Source organism: Bradysia coprophila, unplaced genomic scaffold (genome assembly GCF_014529535.1).
Source record: "Bradysia coprophila strain Holo2 unplaced genomic scaffold, BU_Bcop_v1 contig_150, whole genome shotgun sequence".
In the NCBI taxonomy this organism is placed as follows: domain Eukaryota; kingdom Metazoa; phylum Arthropoda; class Insecta; order Diptera; family Sciaridae; genus Bradysia; species Bradysia coprophila.
Window position 1 is genome coordinate 73,731 of NW_023503422.1, and position 25,269 is coordinate 98,999.

The window sequence follows — 25,269 nt, forward strand, 5'->3', positions numbered from 1 at the left end:
TTATGTGTGTGGGGTGTTTCAGGCATTCCATATATCACGCATATGGACATGGTGATAGAAAAAGTTTCAAATTTGGTTTCAAAACTTCGTAAATTTTTGATTTATTTGAGAGGTATTTCGTACGGGCTTTCGTATTTGCGCTATGTTCGATTTTTAAGATGAATATGAATACTTTCATTAAAATTGCACGTGCCGCACTTGGGCTAGGTGGGAAGCATTATGGTAACGGGCACATACGGGTTATAGCTGTTTTTGGGGTGCGAACGTATTAGGGCTTCGGAAAAATTAGGATCACGGACGAATTAGGGCTACGGATGCACTAGGGTCACGTACGTAATAGGTTTACGGGTCGTACGGGGCTCAGTCGCAGCAAACGCTCCGACTGTTCTGACGGCTTGTCAATTTCACAAAGCTAACCTCAAAGCTCATATAAATTTTTGTAACATTGTGGTTATTTTTGTGAAAATGACATCTCAAACGACATTGACAATGATCTATTGAAATGGCAATTGTCAAAATGACATCGAAACCATTGTTTTATGATAATGAGATAGTCATTTACATCACAAGGACAAGGTCCGAAAGTAATTTTCCATGTGATGTATTGATTTTTGTATCCTTCCTAAGAGAGTCGAAAATAAAGAAACTTTCACTTGCGTGACAGTGTGTGACAGAGGGCGAGGGCGGAATCTAGGTCAGTGTTATGTCACATCGAATATTTTTTCCAATTCTTAAAATCACACCAATAATAATAAATCTAGAAAATTAAAAATTAATTTGAAAATTAAACTAAAAGACGAGGAGTTTCAAAAGGGAACAGTAAGAGAGTTGCCATTCGACCAATGCTGTCCATTGTTGATATACATAATACAAGATAGTACTTTTGAATGTGTTCCAAAAAGATTCTGCTAAAAAAAAGACGACGAAACATTAAAGAAATCGAGACCGAAAAGGTTATCGCAGCAGTTCGAAGCTCCTGTGTCAATGGTGTGGCGAGGGGGTGGAAAACGTTGTTTTTAGTGTGACATACTTTATGAACGGCCCTTGAGCAAATATTGTTAATCTGAGTGGACTGAGTTATTGTTTTTAAAGTGAGAGAAAGTTAGGAATCTGCAAATGTACATATCTAGGCTAATGAATTGACTGTAAAGTATGATGTTACATAAAAGATTTGTCACTGTCACTTTCGGGTCTGTCAAACCTGCGTGCGTCGCTTTGTGTACGTACAAGCAGCTACTTAAAATGTAAAAATTAAGCCTAACAAAATCTCTAGCTTGCATGTAAATTACAAAAGTTGCCGAGCCTTTGGTAATATTATGGACGGTACTATCACGGACCGATATCTTCTAATGTGCCAAAAAGACCTCCAAGCAATTTATTGGCAAAATGAGTTACGCCTACGAGGAAATTTCGGAAAAAATTAAGATCGAAACCACCAAATAGTTGTGACACTTGATCCACCAACTGGCAATTAAGTTTTTCCTTTTCCAGCTCCACTGTAAAACAATATTAATAATGAGTCGTAAGACTTAGTGACTTATTTTTGGCCAAGATATTCTTAAAATCGATTTTTCACCGTGGGGTACGTTAATGAGTAACCGTATACATCATGTATGATTTTTGGACAAATGATCAAAAACGTAGATTCCACATTTGTGCCACATGGCTTGGCCAAAAATAATAGTCTTATAAAATCAAGTAAGTTTAACGTACCCGTTTTGTCGTCAAGAGTTTTTGCTATTGTTACTCGAATTTCTGCAAATGCATTCGATTTTATTATGGTGATAATGAGGTCCTTCAATCCTGGAATAATTCTCAATAATTGACATACCGAAGCCGGTGGCATCACGTCTGTTTTGCTTATCCTAACGAAAATGATTTCAATATCAATAGAGAGTTTGCTTAAATCGCTTATATTTATAGCATATGGCAGTTATAGCTGGAGTCTGCTACGCTTTGAACTGACGTCGCGAGAAGTGACACCGAGTTTAGGGGGCATGGCGCTTGCCCCATGAGGGCAGCACCCCCATCAAATAAAAAGTGCAAAATTCCAACATATTTCTGGAACATTCATTATATATAAATACAGCTGAATACACGTCACAAACTCATCTAATGTCAATCCGAGACCAATCATAAATAACCACCGAATTCGATACTTTCGCCGCCTGTGTGGAACATATGCACGTATTTTATTGAACTAGTACGTTAAAAGATTTGAAAGGCTTTTTTTCGCACTCAGCATCATAACAATACGAAGTGTAGGTCTGAATTAACAGTGATCCGTTTTCATTCCGTTTTGCCTCCGTGTTCATGACAGTTGGCATTTCATGTATTTCATACAATAGAGAAATGACAACTGTCACGTACACGAAGCCAAAACGGAATAAAAACGGATGACTCTGAAGTCACCTTAACACCTTTTTAGACCCGTACGAAGTACTGGGGTCTTATAGGTTTACGCATACGTTTGCAACACGTCGAATTGGACTTCCTGAGTAAGGGGAAACTTATTGTGGTGGTTCATAGATGCCAAATCGTCGGGGAAAAAAATGTCCGTCCGTCTGTCTGCACGATAACTTTAGTAAAACGTATCCGATTTTGAAAATTCTGTGTCAAAAGACAGGCTTATTTCGAAGATGAGTGATTTTGGATCGACCCTTCCCGAGCTAGGGCCCAATAAGTGCTTTACGGTTTTTCGAAGATATCTCCGGACATTTAAACGCTATACTCGTAAATGATACGTCAAATGAAAGGTATTTACAATACCGACCGATCGACAAAAAAAAAGTTTATAGAAATCGGATGACCGACTCGTGAGTTAGACCCCTTGGTGTGACCTAGGTACAGGGCGTCAAGCAGTTTTTGTTTGAACATATTTCGTCTGTACCAATCGGGGTAATCAGGGTAATAAAAAAATATTATGAAATTAGGTTCACCAATTCGTGAAAATTAGTCAAAAAAATGTTATTATCAAATTTCTCTTTGTCCCTTGATGCTTACCAGAATTTTGATTTTGATCGAAACACATTATCTACGTCTGGTGTGCATTGAGCTTAATAAAAGGTAGACTTAAATTCGGTTCTTCGGATTTACAAGCTTTTTCCGAAAAATTTTTTAAAAACATTGCTAACGGCGACCCGTACGAAACACCTATTTGTATCAAAAGACTTTACTGAGAAACTCTCAGGGGCGGATCCAGCTTTTGCTCTAACCCAGGCGGATAGAAGACAAACAGGCGGCTTTTGTTTAAAAAAAAAAAAATTCTATGTAAAAATCTTCTTCTGACCCCCGGCGACCGCCTCGACCGCACATAGGTGGATCCGCGCCTGGAAACTCTTCATTTCTTTTACTTCATTCTCTACTGAAAAGCTATTCGCGCTTTAAAATCACTTGCATTATCCACTCTTTGCCTTGTTATCATATACAAATAAATTGCCGGAGGCAATATAGACAGCCCCGTACGAAGTCAACTTTCATAAATTCCTATTTAAACAGCTATATACCGCTATATTTACCTATATTTTCCTATAAATAAACATTTCACAGATGAATTTGCTATTATATAGCTCTACATGCCTGTATATAGCTCAATATAGGTGAATATAGATATATATACATGTCCATATATGGAATGCCTGAAACACCCCACACACATTTCCATGTTAACAGAAACTCTCTAAGTACCATTTTTCCCAAGATATTTCACTTCTATTATAATACAATATGGCCACCGGCAGCCATTTTGTTAGGAGACTGGAAATTTTACCGACGCTTTACATTCGTTAATACCTTTCAAACAAAAAAAAATTCATGAAATTCGGTCAAAATTTACTCGAGATATTGACAAAATACTCCACGTTCACTGTACGGCCGAGTAGCCAGATAAGAGCTCACTCCAAGAGACCTAGCTCACGCTCCGGAGAACATAATTTCATAAACTTCTGATTGGTACGGTCAATACCTATCTAATAAAGCTAAAACAGACGAAATATGTTCAAATGTGGCCGACCTACAAGCAAAAACTGCTTGCCGCCCTGTGCATGTTTCACACCAAGGGGTCTAACTCACGAGTCGGTCATCCGATTTCCATAAACTTTTTTTTTGTCGATCGGTATTGTAAATACCTTTTTTATGCCAAATACTGCGAAAGTTTGTATTTTCGGTCCTCAAATGGTGACCGAAAGTAAAAAAATCAGGCCTTGGGCCGAAAGTAAATGTCACTGTCATCATTTTACTTTCGCCCCGTGGGCTTGCGTATTTGCGGGCCGAAAGTAAATGTCACTGTCATCATTTTACTTTCGGTCCTCATATGTCTCGAAACCACATGTTCACTTGATTGAAAGTACGCATTGAGTGTAGTGTTGTGTTGACGATAGCCAAATGTTTTGTGAGCAAGTGAATGTATGTTTACAGTAATTTCATTTGTTAAATTGTTTTTATTTTTATACCCCTGGACCCCCGTGCTTTTCGGCATTTTGGTGTTTCTACAGCAAATTTTGTTGATAACTCAACAGTTTAATTAAAATTATGTTTTGTTTCGGACCGAAAATACAAATCTTCCGATTACTGTGAAGTTAGTACATGAGAGAGCCGAGTACATGAAAAGTGATCGGACCCCAAATTCTCTCAGTACTCCGAATATTTCCAATACTCCGAATACTCACAATCTCTCCTAATTAATAAAAAAAGCGCTCACCGCTGGGATTGAACTCGGGTCCTCTCACGTACCAGTCCACAATAATTCTTCCGATCTAAATCGTTCATACCCATTAGAAGGTAATTGTCGTACACTTTCAACGTAGCATATGTTCCATATATAAGATATTAATTATCAGATAAGATATTATCAGGCAGGCAGTTACCCATGTCTTATTATACTCCTTCCCGAGATATCACTCCAAAAATTTTGTTCCTTGGAATAATTGATTGGTCCAAGATGACCAGAAGGCAGGCAGTTCTTCTTCTTCTTCTTTTTCAGCCTGTTTCTATCCACTGCTGGATGTAGGCCTCTCCAACTTCTTTCCATTTCGTACGATCCATTGCCATTTGCTGCCAGTTTGTACCTGCAATAGTCTTAATTCCGTTTGTCCATCTCTCTGGTGGTCTACCTATAGCTCGTCTTTTATATGGTCGCCAGTTCATGATCTTTTTGGTCCAACGTTCGTCTGTCCTTCTTGCAATATGCAATATGCAAAATTAATAATAGTCTGAAACGCAAAGTTTTCGACACTTGTGTCCTTCCAGTGCTCACTTATGGAGCGGAAACGTTAACTTTAACGAAAGCATCCGAAGAAAAATTGAGAGTGACACAAAGAGCCATGGAACGGAGTATGCTTGGAATAACACTCAGAGACAGAATGACGAATCAATGGATTCGACAACAAACCAGGGTCGTTGATGTCATGGAAAGAATAGCATCTCTGAAATGGAGCTGGGCGGGACATATTGCAAGAAGGCAGGCAGTTACTCATGTCTTATTATACTCGTTTGAAAGCTTGTATCATAAGACATCTAGAAAAAAATTTTCAACCGAGTAACTGACTGCCTTCCCGAGATATCACTCCAAGAATTTTGTTCATTGGAATAATTGATTGGTCCAAGATGACCAGAAGGCAGGCAGTTAGCCATGTCTTATTATACTCGTTTGAAAGCTTGTATCATAAGACATCTAGAAAAAAAATTTCAACCGAGTAACTGGCTGCCTTCCCGAGATATCACTCCAAGAATTTTGTTCCTTGGAATAATTGATTGGTCCAAGATGACCAGAAGGCAGGCAGTTACCCATGTCTTATTATACTCGTTTGAAAGCTTGTATCATAAGACATCTAGAAAAAAATTTTCAACCGAGTAACTGGCTGCCTTCCCGAGATATCACTCCAAGAATTTTGTTCCTTGGAATAATTGATTGGTCCAAGATGACCAGAAGGCAGGCAGTTACCCATGTCTTATTATACTCGTTTGAAAGCTTGTATCATAAGACATCTAGGAAAAAAAAATTCAACCGAGTAACTGGCTGCCTTCCCGAGATATCACTCCAAGAATTTTGTTCCTTGGAATAATTGATTGGTCCAAGATGACCAGAAGGCAGGCAGTTACTCATGTCTTATTATGCTCGTTTGAAAGCTTGTATCATAAGACATCTAGAAAAAAATTTTCAACCGAGTAACTGGCTGCCTTCCCGAGATATCACTCCAAAAATTTTGTTCCTTGATTGGTCCAAGATGACCAGAAGGCAGGCAGTTACTCATGTCTTATTATACTCGTTTGAAAGCTTGTATCATAAGACATCTAGAAAGAATTTTTCAACCGAGTAACTGGCTGCCTTCCCGAGATATCACTCCAAGAATTTTGTTCCTTGGAATAATTGATTGGTCCAAGATGACCAGAAGGCAGGCAGTTACCCATGTCTTATTACACTCGTTTGAAAGCTTGTATCATAAGACATCTTGAAAAAAAATTTCAACCGGGTAACTGGCTGCCTTCCCGAGATATCACTCCAAAAATTTTGTGCCTTGGAATAATTGATTGGTCCAAGATGACCAGAAGGCAGGCAGTTACTCATGTCTTATTATACTCGTTTGAAAGCTTGTATCATAAGACATCTAGAAAAAAAATTTCAACCGAGTAACTGACTGCCTTCCCGAGATATCACTCCAAGAATTTTGTTCCTTGGAATAATTGATTGGTCCAAGATGACCAGAAGGCAGGCAGTTACCCATGTCTTATTATACTCGTTTGAAAGCTTGTATCATAAGACATCTAGAAAAAAAATTTCAATCGAGTAACTGACTGCCTTCCCGAGATATCACTCCAAGAGGTTAAGGTTAAGCATCAATCGGCGCAGTAAGTACTTGGGTGGGTTACAGCAAAATTCACAAGACTTAAAAAAAAATGTTTTTCGTTGCATGTGATCGATGCATGATTCAATATGCGTGCCTCAGCTATAATATAAAGTACGCAGCTATTTTTACTACAGTCGCCGTGATATACATTGCACAGCTAAAACGATCGAAGCAGGCTTTGCATTTTATAGTCAAGTGTATTCAAATAACACTATTCAATTAACGATTAACGATTCAAGTGACAAGACGTGTTTTTAATTCTCTGCGCTGAATAATTAATTTTTTTATTTAAACTTTTCTATTTTTACTATTTCTTACTTTTTATTATTTCTTACTATTTTTTACTATTTTTTACTATTTTTTCTTACCTAATATTTATAATAATAATAATAATTACTTAATAAATTTTGTTTAACATTGTAACAAATAACAATGAATAATTTGGAGGTTAAATTTGTCCAAGTAGTTGCAGAGTTATTCGATAACTTTGAACTGGTGAAAATTTCTAAAGGAAAGCAGTTCTGTAACACCACATCCAAAATATTGACAGCGATGAACCTAAAATATCGTCTTAACGATATGCGGAATGTTCATAAATTGTATTTAATTTGGAAGGATGTGAACATTGAAAAGGAAATTAGAAAACGAAATGAGGTTAGAACAACATCAACTAACCAAAATGTCAATATGGTTGAGTCAATTACTGAAAATGTACTCAGTGCTCCCATGCAGCAAAATACCAATGTGGAAGAGTCAACGACTACAATAGTCCCAATGTGGAAGAGTCAACGACTACAATAGTCGGCACTCCCACTTTTGATAATGAAAATTTGGCTGGGTCAATGTCACGAGACGGCAGTACCCCCAAAGATGAAAATAATGTGGCAGAGTCAACGACTACAATAGTCGGCACTCCCACTTTTGATAATGAAAATTTGGCTGGGTCAATGTCACGAGACGGCAGTACCCTCAAAGATGAAAATAATGTGGCAGAGTCAACGACTACAATAGTCGGCACTCCCACTTTTGATAATGAAAATTTGGCTGGGTCAATGTCACGAGACGGCAGTACCCCCAAAGATGAAAATAATGTGGCAGAGTCAACGACTGCAATAGTCGGCACTCCCACTTTTGATAATGAAAATTTGGCAGGGTCAATGTCACAAGATGGCAGTACCACCAAAGATGAAAATAATGTGGAAGAGTCAACGACTACAATAGTCGGCACTCCCACTTTTGATAATGAAAATTTGGCTGGGTCAATGTTACAAGACGGCAGTACCCCCAAAGATGAAAATAATGTGGCAGAGTCAACGACTACAATAGTCGGCACTCCCGTTTTTGATAATGAAAATTTGGCTGGGTCAATGTCACGAGACGGCTGTACCCTCAAAGATGAAAATAATGTGGCAGAGTCAACGACTACAATAGTCGGCACTCCCACTTTTGATAATGAAAATTTGGCTGGGTCAATGTCACGAGACGGCAGTACCCCCAAAGATGAAAATAATGTGGAAGAGTCAACGACTACAATAGTCGGCACTCCCACTTTTGATAATGCAAATTTGGCTGGGTTTATGACTGCGAAAGTCAGGACCCCTACAAGCAAAGATGAAAACGAAACTATCTACGTGGTGTATGAGCACACACTACAAGGTTTAGAGCAATTTATTTATAAAGGAATAATACAAGAAAATCAAAAAAACTTTAAAATGGCCACTAACAGCACACTTGAGGGATGTGTCGCTAAATTGCATAAGAATATTAATATTATCATAAAATCTCAGTTTGAGGAAAAAAAAAGAATATGTGGATGAGTCGATGAGCAAAATTGTGAAGACCTCACCACACAGAAATAATGTAAATACAATCGGAGAAATATCATCGATTATAGAGATCAGTACTTCCACATCACAAAGCAAAAATTTGAATGTGTCAATGTGTAAAGAAGTCAACACCCCCAAAGATATAAATCAAACTTTAGAGACAAATACTCCAGTTGTAGGTGCTCCCACATTTGAAATTGACACCACCAATATTGAAAATGTGAAAGAGACCTTAGAAGTCGGTACTCCAATAACATATTCGGAGTCAATATCAGAAAATGGCAGCCCCTTCGAAAGTGGAATTAAAAATGTGATAGAGTCAACGATCTTAACAACTCTTAATCAACAAACTGACTATTCACGTAGTGAAAGTGAAAAAAGTGAAGTCGAGTCAATGGCTAGCAGTTCTCCTACGCAACAAAATGAAAATATAGCCAAAATAGTCGATGCTCGCGTAACTGTTGACCGGAAGGTTGATGAAGAGTTCACTGAAGGAGCTAAATTTGAAAGCTCTGAGATTTTTGTTGATATATTTCAGGGTATACCGAAAATAACGTTATATGAAAAAAGTAATTTAAAGCTAGGATGGGGAAACTCGCCTCATGGTAACAATAATTTTGGATTGCGAAATCTTGGCAACACATGCTATTTGAATTCGATACTACAGGCACTCTTTAGTCTGCCGGTGTTTGTGAGATGGCTAGATTCAGAAGAATATGATTGTGATGGTGAAGACGAATATGTATGCATAATATGTATGCTAAAAACTCTTCTGAATTCAAGTTGCGATAAAACAGCTTATATATCGCAAATTCATTCATTCATTTTAAGAATTATGCACCCTGCATTTATAGCAAATCGTCAGGAGGATGCTCACGAGCTTCTATTGGCTTTACTTGGATTAATAAAAGAAACGTTGTTCTCACAAACTAAAATTCTGTTTGAAGAAGGAGACGAGTTGTCAAAGAGAACAAATCCGATCAATCAAATGTTTGGAGGATACATGGAAACTTCTGTAATTTGTACTGAGTGTTTCGTAGAGTCATTAACAATAGAACCTTTTGATGAGCTTTGTTTGGAAATCGCAAACGAGAACATAAATACAATAAACGATGCTGTAAAGAAATATTTTGAATCGGCTGTAATTGATGAATTTCCCTGTAAATGTAAAATCAAAAGTAAAGTTAAAGTTAAAATATTGAAAGGGTGTATGATTAGGACATACCCTGTTTCTTTATGTATTCAATTGAAAAAATTTGAATGAAAAAAATAACAAGAAAATTGAAATATGTGGGGAAATTGATCTGACTCCGTATGTGATTGAGGACGAGAAACCAGTAAAATATAAGCTCGTTTCAATTGTAAAGCATGTAGGACCCGAAATGCGTTCAGGACATTACACTACAAGTGCCTTTAAGGAAAACGGTTCCTTTTATTTATTTGACGATAATTACGTAAAAAAAATTGAATTTAATAAAGAGCTGTTGTCAGATTCATATATTTTGTTCTATGAGTTAAATGAAAATCCCGTTATTGAAAACACAGTGAACAATGATAGTTCAATTAATATTTCATTATCAGACATGAGTGACGTACCACCTGAAGAGTCCCACTCGGGTGAGGACCATGTTATTCATAAAGCAGATGGAAAATTTGGTTTTGACTATGTAAAAGAATCTAAGAAACTGTTGATCGAAGAAATGGATTGGTTAAAAATTTTTGATCAAAAGTCGCGAAAGTATAAAACCCAAACTTATGTTACTTATTTTGCAAACAGACTTAATGCTGAATACAAAAATGTTCCCTGCATTATAAAATCAGGAGGGAATTATTTTACAAAAACGGAATATGTTGTTCGTCTGGAATGTTCGTTACAAACTTGTGATCGAAAGTATAGACTCACGACCAACATCAATGAGACGGAATATCCGAAACAAATCACGGTCTCATATGTCAATGTTCCATTTACACATGAAGAAGAACATGCGATCACAAGGCATGTAAGAGGACAAGAACGACAAGAGTACATGGGCGCTTTGATAATGCAATATCCCGTTGAACAGAAACACAGCGAAATAACAAAAATAAGAGCTGACCCAAATAAATTAGAACTATATCAGAAAAACAATGGACAGGGTTTAAAGTCTGACTCTACCATAAGAAAAATTCGTCAGCAAGGATTAGCAAGGCAAGATCTTGATACTGACGATATTACAGATTTAGTTCTTTTGAAAGAACAAGAAGAAGATAAATTTAGGTCAGGCGACAAGTTTGCCTGCAACATTCAATATGTTAATGCTAGTCCGTTTGCAGTTTTTACCTTTAATAGAAAACAGTTCGATATTCTAGCAAGAGAAAAATTTGAAAGAGGTGAGCTTTCAGGATTCTCTGATGCTACAGGAGGCCTGGTTAGAAAGCCAAAACATATTACCAAAAAAATACTTTTCTATCTTTTCTCAATTCCTTTGACACCTGAAGATGAAAATGATGATGGAAAAAATTGTAGAGTTTTTCCCTTTACGCAAATGGTTGCAGGTGCACATGACCAAGTAAATATAGGCATTTGGTTAAAAGTAGTTAAACGTGAATTTTGTCTGGTGTATCCACATTTGTGGCCTATATTGACGTATGCTGTTACTGACTTCAGTCTGGCTTTAATTATTTCTATCTGTGTAGATTGGAATTGCTTATCATTCAGAGATTATTTACAAGTTGTTTATGATAATTTGTCAGACGTAAAGAAACTTAAAGAAAAGTTTACACTGATAATATTATGCTGCTCGCACTTAACTCACAATTTCGCTGATGATATTGACAATAATTTCGTAACTGACCATGCGAGAAAATTCATTAAAGAAATCATAGCTGGAATGTTCAACATATCGAAATTCGATGAATTGAAAGACTATTGGAGAAACTTTTCGATTATACTGAGAAGCAAATATTATACTAATGCCGTTAAAGATGCAACAATGTTTCTCGTGTCATACTTGTTAGATAAAGAAAAGAAAATTGAATTTGTTGACAAAATAAACCCTGACCAAAATGAGGAAGACGACGACGAAGCAAATGGTATCGACGAAGAGTCTTTGAAATTAAAGAGTAAAATACTACCCGACTACAAGGAAAGTCCATTCTACAAAGACTTTTCAAAATTAGAATTAGATAAAGACAACGAATTCCTTAAGGAAAATGGTTCAAATGAGTTAAACGAATTTTATTCTAATGGCTTCGCTGACATCTTCTTCTTCTTCTTCTTTTTCAGCCTGTTTCTATCCACTGCTGGATGTAGGCCTCTCCAACTTCTTTCCATTTCGTACGATCCATTGCCATTTGCTGCCAGTTTGTACCTGCAATATTCTTAATTCCGTTTGTCCATCTCTCTGGTGGTCTACCTATAGCTCGTCTTTTATATGGTCGCCAGTTCATGATCTTTTTGGTCCAAAGTTCGTCTGTCCTTCTTGCAATATGTCCCGCCCAGCTCCATTTCAGAGATGCTATTCTTTCCATGACATCAACGACCCTGGTTTGTTGTCGAATCCATTGATTCGTCATTCTGTCTCTGAGTGTTATTCCAAACATACTCCGTTCCATGGCTCTTTGTGTCACTCTCAATTTATCTTCGGATGCTTTTGTTAAAGTTAACGTTTCCGCTCCATAAGTGAGCACTGGAAGGACACAAGTGTCGAAGACTTTGCGTGTCAGACTATTATTCATTTTGCTTTTGAAAATTAGTCTGAGTTTTCCGAACGCTGCCCATGCAAGACCAATCCTACGTCTTATTTCTGCAGTTTGGTTGTCCAGACCTAACTTCAGTTTATGTCCTAGATATACATAGCTGTCGACTCGTTCAATGACAGTGTCACCAATTTTTATTTCTCTATCGTCCCCGATGTTGGTCATGACTTTTGTTTTCGATAAGTTCATCTTGAGGCCAACTTTGCTCGCCTCTTCACTTAACTGTTGTAGCATAAGCTGAGCCTGACCTAGATTCGCTGCTATCGGTACAATGTCATCAGCGAAGCGGAGATTGCTCAGGTACTCTCCATTTATATTTATTCCCATTTTACTCCAGTTTAACTTCCTAAAAATACTCTGCAGAATCGCCGTGAATAATTTCGGTGAAATGGTGTCACCCTGCCTTACACCTCGGCCAATTCTGAATTTCTCCGTGCTCTTATGAAGTTTTATACATGAAGTAGCATTTTTGTACACATATCGAATTGTGTTGGAGTACCTTGAGTCTACTCTACATTCGCTGACATAATGATGCGTAAATATATACCTATTTTACCGCTATGGACTTGTCTTGTTGTAAATGAAAGGAAAAGTAATGGTCGCGCTGAAGTTTCATTCAAAATATTTAAAAAGAGAATGCACGATTCGGTTAGACGTTTAGGAAATCTTCCGCTAAAATGCGGAAGATTTCTAAAAGAAATGCAAGAAGCTATTGAAGAAATGATTGGTGAATACGAATTAAAAGTACCTCGACGTAGAATGTGTACACCAAAAAGAAAAGCGGAAATTATAATGGACGGCGACAAAATATTAAAACAAATACGAAAAGATGTAACACGTCGAAATATTAAGTCCAGTAACACAAGACAAACTTCCTTTCGTGATAAACTAGACACTATAGACGAAGAAATGGAGGAACGGGGGAGAGACCCAGAACTTAGACTTGATGATTATGTATATTCTCTCCCAGATGATATACACAATGACGCTGATAAATTAGCAGATTGTATTGCTAAATATCAAGAAGAGGAAGATAATAAAAAGTTGAGTTATTCTAAAAAACGTGGTCAATTGGGTAAACGAACTCAAAAACGCCGCAAATTTGACAGCATTAGTGATACTGATTCTACTCCAAAACGTCGTAAATTCAATGATATCGATCTAAATGATCCCGATCCTCATGAAAATTGGAAAGGAAGGATGTCGAAATCCAGTCACACTTACTACGACCTTCAGTATTTAAAAAAATGTAAAAAAACCGGATTTCATAAGAGTACTACCATTTCACAGAAACCGGGTAAGAAACCACATAAGTTGAACAAGTTTCAGAATTGCTTAAAGGATGATTCACAAGCTTACATGAATTTAAAGTATCCATTTACAGTTGCCTATTTTAATAAATATTTAGTTCGTCGAAGTGATTATATTACGTTGTCCGACACTGAATGGTTAAGTGACGGTTTAATTGAATATATTTTTAAAACGTTCGAATGCAAATCGGAAGAAATGAACAAAAGTATTCAGTTTGAAGTATCTAGGTCGAGCCTTTTATGTTATCCGAATACAAGGAAATTAAAAATGCCCAAAATAGAAAAAAAAGTTTTGATTGCTGCACTTTTACGTGAGCGTCACTACACATTGCTCATTATTAACACAATCACGAAAACTTTTAGCTATCTAGACCCAATAAATCAGAATCCATCCTTAACAGTAACACATTTTGAAAATTTCAAAGACTTTATTATAAGACATAATGCAGCGTATCCACAAGTAATTCTTCCTGGTGCTGGTTGGACAATTAAAAATTTTACGTATCCATGCCAGAAAGATGATTTTAATTGCGGTGTATTTATAATTTACTATGCCAAAGAGTATTTTGAAAAAAAAATGTGGTTCAACTATTTCTGAAGAATTTTGCCCGAATACGTTCCGCGAATATCTGCGGCATTACGTTTTAAAGTCTTCGGCTCAAATGAGAAATAGATGTGTCGTATGTGGCATGCTTGTTCACAAAACTGAATATACCAAGTGTGATAATCCTACCTGTTCTCGATTAACTCACCTTTACTGTCTAAAAGAACAGAAAACTGCTGAAGAACTAAGTAACAAATTTTTTGTTTGTTACATATGCAGAGAATAACAGAATACCAATTACTGAGTGAAGAATTTCTTACCTAGCTTTGATTTAATTTTTATGCCATTTCTATTAAAATGTGAATGAAATAGGGGAGTAGGCCTACCGGGGAGACCTCTATAAAAAAAGCGCGTCAGCGATCTACCTCTAGGGTGATGTGGAAATGTTTGAATCTATGAAATTTTATCTACCTAGAACGACAACCCCCATATTAACCCACTAGGTCAAATTTGTTTGTCTCGATATATCTGTTCTCGGCAGATAAAATAGCTTACACACCTCTGTCTAAAATGTTTATTTCGACGATTTGGATTATGTACATAACTCGGTACATAACTTTCAAAGAGGTGCATAATCTACTATTAGAAATGAAAATAACAATACAGGAAAGACATTCATAAATAAACAGAGGAATTAGTATTTTTCGTACCAAGGCAGGAAATGACGATTTTTTTCAGCACCAGTTCTTAAGTTTTAGTTTTAGAAAATTAAGATGAAAAATTGCTGAAAAATCGTTAGTTCATGTCGAGGTACGAACAACGTTTTGTGCATCGGACAACTGTAATAGACAAAACACATCAATTTACTTGAAAATATGCAAACTTCAAATTCACCATATTACATTTGTTCAATCATAGTCATGGAAAAATTCATTCAAAACCGTTCTCACACGATAAATCGTAAATAAATCATGACAAAACATGTCGTTGTCGTATTTAGTTGTCCAGTGCACAAAATAAAAAGTTATAATTACAGTCCAATTCTCCACATGTATTAGGGAGATTGCAATTTTCACTTTGACGTAGAAGATGCAAATTATAAGTAATGACGTTTTACACAATATATTGAAAATCAATCTATAATTTTAACTTCACACGAAAATTCTACTTTTTAACTTTTTACCACTTGTTATGTAATAGTATGTGGAAAATTGGGTCGTGTGATGAAAAAATCTCATTACAATACGTGTAACACATCATGCTTTGTGCCAACCGAGAATTGAAATATTGAGTAATATATATATAATATTGAGTATATTCAGTAATGACAATTGTGAAGTTGGTTCACATGAATATAAGCCGCAGAGAATGAAGTACTATGGAAGAAATGTAGCGCCTCCACAGACCAACCCACTTGTCCCATTGAATAACTAATACGTGACTAAGGGATAAAAAGATGAAAAGTAGAGTTTTCGTGTGAATTTTGTTGATCCGAGGCGAAGCCGAGACTTTTAATTTTAATCCCGAGTTAAGTAATATGTTTTATCTGCCTAGAACAATAATTTCCCACTTATCCCTCTAGAGCACTTTTGTTTATCTGAGTAACTGAGATCTCGGCAGATAAAAAAGTGTATGCACCTCTTTACCAAAACTGTTATCTTGACGTGTGGTCATTATGGTTCTCGCCTTCGGCTCGACTAGCAATGCCCACACGTCGCGATAACAATTTTGGCAAGAGGTGCACGAGGTGCATGTAATATGCTGAGGATGTCGAAATTAGTGCTTGAAACATGAAAGGTACGATTTTCGACGCATGTAGCATAAAAAAGGAATAGAAATTTTTTGGAAAACATTTGTTTGGTGTCACCTTCTTCTATATGTGATTAGAACATAATAAATCATTTTCTTATCATTTGTCTTGACGACTTAACAAATGCAAAAACGAATTTACTGAATGTGATGATAGCTTTTGCTCTGCGGGTATAAAGTTGAAAGTGTAGATAGTGGTGGTGGTACCTTTCATCAAAGTCATTCGACTAAACAAGAACATCTTTTGAGGTGTGATCTGAAAATTAGTTTACTTCGACAATTTATCGAACTTGTGGTTCGTCTAATTATACAATGACGCCGCGTCCAGGTAGAAAACGGAATAGAAAGGTATAATTTGAGTATTTTCGCTGATTTCGCACACAATTTTCACTTAAAAAAACAACAACAAAATCTACCACAATACCTTGTGTGTATTGTTACAGAATAAAGGCGAAAATCTACAGAACAAAAAGTTGCACAAACAGAACGAAAACCCTGTGGTCAAGCGAAAGGATACGGTGAAAAAGGTGATTTTTCTTCATGACAAAATTTTAGGTTCGCTTTCATTACGATTATGTTTCAGTCGTCAGACAATGACAACCAAACTCAAAATTCAAACGACGAAAATATGCATGTACACGGTTCCAAAAATGATTATTTAAGTGAGGAGTCGGACCAAACCGCCAGTAGCGACACCGATGACACAGATAACCAGCCCAATGTAATTAAACGACTTCTATGTTTTATGCTTGAGACTTCCTAAGTTGTTCAGTTGCGCAATCGCAATTTGGAGAAACTAGTCGAAGAACTTGTCAGCAAAAAAATCCACGAACTACGAGAGAAACCATTCGAATGTCCTCGAAAAGGTAAATGTGTGTGCTGCGAGCACTACAAGAATGTGTCGAATAACAATCGAGGTGGAACCTCTACGAGTGGAAAATTCGCCGGGAGTAATTCGACAAGCACTTCAAACACGTATCGAGGCAATGGACGAGGTTGCTATCGCGGCTCTTATCGGGGTTGTTATCGTGGTCGCGGTCGATACGGAAATTTTGATGAAAATCGTGTTGACGGTTACTTTGATACGTACCATTAGGTACATGCATTACCAAATCACTTGATTTTGTGATAAAATATAAAGAATAAATGAAACTATCAGCTAGCACAGCTACCATCCTATTGAATTATACTGCTGCTAGAATTAACATAGAAAACCGGAGTCATAGTTTCTTTGAGAAAACACACGATGCAAGTGTCAACGCATGCGTGTTGATTCTAGCAGCAGTATCATGAGTTAATTCATTTTTCTGTCCCAGCTGTTTTATGACAGTACAGTCCAGGTGAACCGTTCAACTTGCACCAATTTTTTTTTTACCTGACATGTTTTCCACAAGCAATCGAAAAGAAAGTCTGAGTAACTCAGTCATAAAACGTTTTACAAAGAAATTCCATTTCTCTAAACAAGTACACTGGAAATTACCACTGATTGACTGTATTTTCGATGAACGACGAATAAACCAGACAGTGCCTCAGCTGATGCCAATCAAGAGTGTGCTCAATCAAGTCAAAGATGAACTGAACGTTTATCCGTTGAATGTGTGGAGCAAATTTACAGAAAAACGTGATCCCGGAAGCGCTATTGCATCGTACTTACGGAGTGAAGTGAAAGCAGAATTTGTGACTAGGGCCTGGTGTAAATTGTACGAATGTTTAAGTGACTTTCCGATAGTGAAAGTCAGTACAAAGGGAGAATTCAATTCGGTTCGTTACGTCACACAAGTACGTAATGCTTTGGTTGTACTAAGCCCCTATTTGTACAATTTTCCCAGGTTCATCTGTGCGAAGCACCTGGTGCATTCATTGCTGCCCTAAATCATTTTCTGAAGCTCAACTGTCCCAATTCTAAGTTCAACTGGCGTGCGACATCATTGAACCCGCACTACGTGGGAAATTCATTCGAAAATGCAATTGATGATCGCTTAATTATCCAAACTTACGACCAATGGGAGTTTGGCGAAGATTTCACCGGTGATATAACATGCAAACAAAATGTGGATCAATTGGTGGCACGGTGCAAAGAAATGGGAGAAGTAAATTCAATCAATGTCTAACACTAACGAGATCTTAACGGTCGTTTCTGCTCTGTTAAATTGAAGATTAATCTAGTCACGGCTGATGGATCTGTGGATTGCGTAGACTGCCCGAACGACCAAGAAAATAAAGTCCACAAATTAAATTTTGCAGAAGTGGTAGCAGCACTACAAATACTGGATATGGGTGGATCGTTCGTCTTGAAAATGTTTACATTCTTTGAATTGACAACCATTAGTCTGGTGTACTTCTTGGTAAATATATTTGACACAGTCGATATATTTAAGCCGGTCGCATCAAAACAAGGCAACTCGGAAGTATACGTCGTATGTATCGGTTATCAGCGCAATAATAGAAACGTCAGCTACGTGCTAGAAATGGCCAATCAAATGCCAAACATCGAAGTCCCAATGTTTCCCTTAGATATAATTCCAGCTGATTTCATTGAAGAGGTCAAAGAATGCGCCAAAATGTTTATGTTATTGCAGAAAAAGGCAATCCAGACCAACATGTTCCATTTCCACAATCCACAATGTAATCTGCAACACATACAACAGCTACAGTACGAAATAAAAAAGGAATTCTGCCGGCTATATCGCATCAAACCTATTTCCGATAGAATGAAATTACTAAATCTTAAGAAACGGTCGAAGAAGGGAAACGGGTTCGGACGTGATTTTGTGAGAACTCCAGATATCGAAAAGTTAATTGAGCGGATTGTGTTAAAGAAACTTGAAGACATGTACGGCGGCCAAAGATTTGTATGTCCACGAAAAGGAAACTGCAGCTGTTGCGATTTCTATGAATCAAGTAGTTCACAAAGCTGACTAATTTAAATAAAATTTCGACATTTTTTAATTTTTTATCTTACTTTACGTCGGAATTCAGATGTCTTACGATACAAGCTTTCAAACGAGTATAATAAGACATGAGTAACTGCCTGCCTTCTGGTTATCTTGGACCAATCAATTATTCCAAGGAACAAAATTCTTGGAGTGATATCTCGGGAAGGCAGCCAGTTACTCGGTTGAAAATTTTTTTCTAGATGTCTTATGATACAAGCTTTCAAACGAGTATAATAAGACATGGGTAACTGCCTGCCTTCTGGTCATCTTGGACCAATCACTTATTCCAAGGAACAAAATTCTTGGAGTGATATCTCGGGAAGGCAGTCAGTTACTCGGTTGAAAAAAAATTCTAGATGTCTTATGATACAAGCTTTCAAACGAGTATAATCAGACATGGGTAACTGCCTGCCTTCTGGTCATCTTGGACCAATCAATTATTCCAAGGAACAAAATTCTTGGAGTGATATCTCGGGAAGGCAGTCAGTTACTCGGTTGAAAATTTTTTTCTAGATGTCTTATGATACAAGCTTTCAAACGAGTATAATAAGACATGAGTAACTGCCTGTCTTCTGGTCATCTTGGACCAATCAATTATTCCAAGGAACAAAATTTTTGGAGTGATATCTCGGGAAGGCAGCCAGTTACCCGGTTGAAATTTTTTTTCCAGATGTCTTATGATACAAGCTTTCAAACGAGTATAATAAGACATGGGTAACTGCCTGCCTTCGGGTCGTCTTGGACCAATCAATTATTCCAAGGAACAAAATTCTTGGAGTGATATCTCGGAAAGGCAGCCAGTTACCCGGTTGAATTTTTTTTTCCAGATGTCTTATGATACAAGCTTTCAAACGAGTATAATAAGACATGAGTAACTGCCTGCCTTCTGGCCATCTTGGACCAATCAATTATTCCAAGGAACAAAATTCTTGGAGTGATATCTCGGGAAGGCAGCCAGTTACCCGGTTGAAATTTTTTTTCCAGATGTCTTACGATACAAGCTTTCAAACGAGTATAATAAGACATGGGTAACTGCCTGCCTTCTGGTCATCTTGGACCAATCAATTATTCCAAGGAACAAAATTCTTGGAGTGATATCTCGGGAAGGCAGCCAGTTACTCGGTTGAAAATTTTTTTATAGATGTCTTATGATACAAGCATTCAAACGAGTATAATAAGACATGAGTAACTGCCTGCCTTCTGGTCATCTTGGACCAATCAATTATTCCAATGAACAAAATTCTTGGAGTGATATCTCGGGAAGGCAGCCAGTTACCCGGTTGAAATTTTTTTTCCAGATGTCTTATGATACAAGCTTTCAAACGAGTATAATAAGACATGGGTAACTGCCTGCCTTCGGGTCGTCTTGGACCAATCAATTATTCCAAGGAACAAAATTCTTGGAGTGATATCTCGGAAAGGCAGCCAGTTACCCGGTTGAAATTTTTTTTCCAGATGTCTTATGATACAAGCTTTCAAACGAGTATAATAAGACATGAGTAACTGCCTGCCTTCTGGCCATCTTGGACCAATCAATTATTCCAAGGAACAAAATTCTTGGAGTGACATCTCGGGAAGGCAGCCAGTTACCCGGTTGAAATTTTTTTTCCAGATGTCTTACGATACAAGCTTTGAAACGAGTATAATAAGACATGGGTAACTGCCTGCCTTCTGGTCATCTTGGACCAATCAATTATTCCAAGGAACAAAATTCTTGGAGTGATATCTCGGGAAGGCAGCCAGTTACTCGGTTGAAAAATTTTTTCTAGATGTCTTATGATACAAGCTTTCAAACGAGTATAATAAGACATGAGTAACTGCCTGCCTTCTGGTCATCTTGGACCAATCAATTATTCCAAGGAACAAAATTTTTGGAGTGATATCTCGGGAAGGCAGCCAGTTACCCGGTTGAAATTTTTTTTCCAGATGTCTTATGATACAAGCTTTCAAACGAGTATAATAAGACATGGGTAACTGCCTGCCTTCGGGTCGTCTTGGACCAATCAATTATTCCAAGGAACAAAATTCTTGGAGTGATATCTCGCGAAGGCAATCAGTTACTCGGTTGAAAATTTTTTTCTAGATGTCTTATGATACAAGCTTTCAAACGAGTATAATAAGACATGAGTAACTGCCTGCCTTCTGGTCATCTTGGACCAATCAATTATTCCAAGGAACAAAATTTTTGGAGTGATATCTCGGGAAGGCAGCCAGTTACCCGGTTGAATTTTTTTTTCCAGATGTCTTATGATACAAGCTTTCAAACGAGTATAATAAGACATGGGTAACTGCCTGCCTTCTGGTCATCTTGGACCAATCAATTATTCCAAGGAACAAAATTTTTGGAGTGATATCTCGGGAAGGCAGCCAGTTACCCGGTTGAAATTTTTTTTCCAGATGTCTTATGATACAAGCTTTCAAACGAGTATAATAAGACATGGGTAACTGCCTGCCTTCTGGTCATCTTGGACCAATCAATTATTCCAAGGAACAAAATTCTTGAAATGATATCTCGGGAAGGCAGCCAGTTACCCGGTTGAAATTTTTTTTCCAGATGTCTTACGATACAAGCTTTCAAACGAGTATAATAAGACATGGGTAACTGCCTGCCTTCTGGTCATCTTGGACCAATCAATTATTCCAAGGAACAAAATTCTTGGAGTGATATCTCGGAAAGGCAGCCAGTTACTCGGTTGAAAATTTTTTTCTAGATGTCTTATGATACAAGCTTTCAAACGAGTATAATAAGACATGGGTAACTGCCTGCCTTCTGGTCATCTTGGACCAATCAATTATTCCAATGAACAAAATTCTTGGAGTGATATCTCGGGAAGGCAGTCAGTTACTCGGTTGAAATTTTTTTTCTAGATGTCTTATGATACAAGCTTTCAAACGAGTATAATAAGACATGAGTAACTGCCTGCCTTCTGGTCATCTTGGACCAATCAATTATTCCAAGGAACAAAATTCTTGGAGTGATATCTCGGGAAGGCAGCCAGTTACTCGGTTGAAATTTTTTTTCTAGATGTCTTATGATACAAGCTTTCAAACGAGTATAATAAGACATGGGTAACTGCCTGCCTTCTGGTCATCTTGGACCAATCAATTATTCCAAGGAACAAAATTCTTGGAGTGATATCTCGGGAAGGCAGCCAGTTACTCGGTTGAAAATTTTTTTATAGATGTCTTATGATACAAGTTTTCAAACGAGTATAATAAGACATGAGTAACTGCCTGCCTTCTGGTCATCTTGGACCAATCAATTATTCCAAGGAACTAAGTTCTTGGAGTGATATCTCGGGAAGGCAGCCAGTTACTCGGTTGAAATTTTTTTTCTAGATGTCTTATGATACAAGCTTTCAAACGAGTATAATAAGACATGGGTAACTGCCTGCCTTCTGGTCATCTTGGACCAATCAATTATTCCAAGGAACAAAATTCTTGGAGTGATATCTCGGGAAGGCAGCCAGTTACTCGGTTGAAAATTTTTTTCTAGATGTCTTATGATACAAGCTTTCAAACGAGTATAATAAGACATGGGTAACTGCCTGCCTTCTGGTCATCTTGAGAAGAGTAATACGGGAGTTTTCATTTTTATCTGTCAAACTTTTATTACTTACATGATTTATTACTTTATTACTTTGATTAAAGGGTTGCCGCCTTTTCTTCTTCTTTTTCAGCCTGTTTCTATCCACTGCTGGATGTAGGCCTCTCCAACTTCTTTCCATTTCGTACGATCCATTGCCATTTGCTGCCAGTTTGTACCTGCAATATTCTTAATTCCGTTTGTCCATCTCTCTGGTGGTCTACCTATAGCTCGTCTTTTATATGGTCGCCAGTTCATGATCTTTTTGGTCCAACGTTCGTCTGTCCTTCTTGCAATATGTCCCGCCCAGCTCCATTTCAGAGATGCTATTCTTTCCATGACATCAACGACCCTGGTTTGTTGTCGAATCCATTGATTCGTCATTCTGTCTCTGAGTGTTATTCCAAGCATACTCCGTTCCATGGCTCTTTGTGTCACTCTCAATTTATCTTCGGATGCTTTTGTTAAAGTTAACGTTTCCGCTCCATAAGTGAGCACTGGAAGGACACAAGTGTCGAAAACTTTGCGTTTCAGACTATTATTCATTTTGCTTTTGAAAATTAGTCTGAGTTTTCCGAACGCTGCCCATGCAAGACCAATCCTACGTCTTATTTCTGCAGTTTGGTTGTCCAGACCTAACTTCAGTTTATGTCCTAGATATACATAGCTGTCGACTCGTTCAATGACAGTGTCACCAATTTTGATTTCTCTATCGTCCCCGATGTTGGTCATGACTTTTGTTTTCGATAAGTTCATCTTGAGGCCAACTTTGCTCGCCTCTTCACTTAACTGTTGTAGCATAAGCTGAGCCTGACCTAGATTCGCTGCTATCGGTACAATGTCATCAGCGAAGCGGAGATTGCTCAGGTACTCTCCATTTATCTTTATTCCCATTTTACTCCAGTTTAACTTCCTAAAAATACTCTGCAGAATCGCCGTGAATAATTTCGGTGAAATGGTGTCACCCTGCCTTACACCTCGGCCAATTCTGAATTTCTCCGTGCTCTTATGAAGTTTTATACATGAAGTAGCATTTTTGTACACATATCGAATTGTGTTGGAGTACCTTGAGTCTACTCTACATTCGTCTAATGCGTCCAATATCGACCATGTTTCCACTGAATCGAAAGCTTTTTCGAAGTCTATGAATAGCAAGACTATGTCGATGTTGTATTCACGACACTTCTCAATAAGCGTTCTCATCACCTGCAAATGGTCGTTTGTGCTGAAACCAGATCTGAAAGCAGCTTGTTCAACAGGTTGGTAGAAGTCGAACTTGTTAGTGTTCCTCTTCGTAATGATTTTCATAAACAACTTGTAGAGTGTTGACAATAGGCTTATGGGTCGGTAATTTTCCAGCTTTGTTATGTCTCCTTTTTTATGCAGCAATGTAATTACCGCATTTTCCCAGGCTTCTGGTACTTCTTCCCATTGGAGACATTGATTAAACAAAGCCGTGATTGCCTTTAATAATGAGTCTCCACCTAGTTTAATGGCTTCCACTGGAACACCATCTTCTCCGGGAGACTTTTTGTTTTTCATCTCGGCTACTGCAGCTTTGACTTCCTCAACAGTTATGTCGGGCATATCCTCCGCCTTTTATTGCTCATTAATTAATTTATTACTTTATATAAGCGGTAAATTTCCTTTATATCACCGCTTTATATTATAGGGTTGCCGCTTTTTATTGTCCCCTTAATTACTTTATATTACCGCTTTATATAAGTGGTAAAATTCCTTTATATCACCGCTTTATATACGCGGTCGATTTCCTTTATATACGGGGATACCGCGTCATATACGCGGTACATATACTTTTGTGTTATTTTCATTTATTCTAGGCGGCATAGTCAAAATACCTTTTACTTTAGGCGGTGTATATCCTTTGCAAAGACTATTCACCGTACAGTACGTACATATTCTTCATGCATAAGCGGTGTTTCTTCTATGTCCTTTGTATTGAATAGTCTGAGAGAATATCGGTTTTTTTCTTTTAAAGTCGGTGTATATTCTCAGATGTGTTCCTAGAAGGAAAAATTGCCTGTGGAATAGTTTCGTGTGAACATTGCTTCTTTCTCACATTTTTTGTGATATTTTCTGTATAAAAAGGACTCGGTGCAGAAGGAACAGCACAGTCTATTTCTGGAGAGAGCTGCGATAGGTTGTACTTGTGTTTTGGTTTTTTGTTGTTATTATTTTTTTGAATATTTTGCGAAGATAAAAAAGTAGTTGGTGTTGTCTTGCTGTCATCAAATTGTTTTTGTCTATATTTGAGTGACACCTGGCGCTGAGAGTTTCTGGTAGCTGAAAAAGGTTTACGAAAATATAAAATCTAACTCGTTGAGAGAAAAAATCGGGTTAGAAAAATTAATTAGAAGACTAATTAGGGTGAGCAAAACAAAAATCCATCCAAGAAAAATTTTGGTGGAAAAAATCTCACAAAACGATTCTAACAAGAAAAGAAAAAATCGCATCAGAAAACTATTTAAACTAATTTGTGTTGAAACATCTGACTGTGTAAAAAATGGATGCACGGTACGATCATCCTATTTGTGAAGAGGTCGATGCGCCCACTGAGAGAGAAGACTGGTTCAATGAGTACTGATTCTTGGAGGTTGACTTGACTGAATGTTCGTCTATATCAGAATCTGACATGAGGGCCTATTATGAAGAAA

General features: G+C 37.5%; 1 protein-coding gene and 1 long non-coding RNA gene across 2 annotated transcripts; one reads left to right on the plus strand and one right to left on the minus strand.

Annotated features, from left to right (window-relative positions):
* Nucleotides 1-1,298: 1,298 nt before the first annotated feature.
* Nucleotides 1,299-17,191, minus strand: LOC119074278. Its single transcript, XR_005087170.1, has 3 exons — nt 17,182-17,191; nt 1,714-1,901; nt 1,299-1,491 (listed from the first exon to the last, which is right to left on the minus strand). It is a non-coding gene; the product is annotated as an uncharacterized LOC119074278 (long non-coding RNA).
* On the plus strand, nt 16,295-17,239 carry LOC119074277 (phosphatidylinositol 3-kinase 1-like). The gene is made up of 4 exons (XM_037180297.1): nt 16,295-16,420; nt 16,516-16,599; nt 16,656-16,793; nt 16,845-17,239. The coding sequence occupies exons 1-4, from the start codon at nt 16,385-16,387 to the stop codon at nt 17,166-17,168; spliced, it is 582 nt and encodes a 193-aa protein (XP_037036192.1). The 5' UTR covers nt 16,295-16,384; the 3' UTR covers nt 17,169-17,239.
* The last annotated feature ends 8,030 nt before the right edge of the window (nt 17,240-25,269 follow it).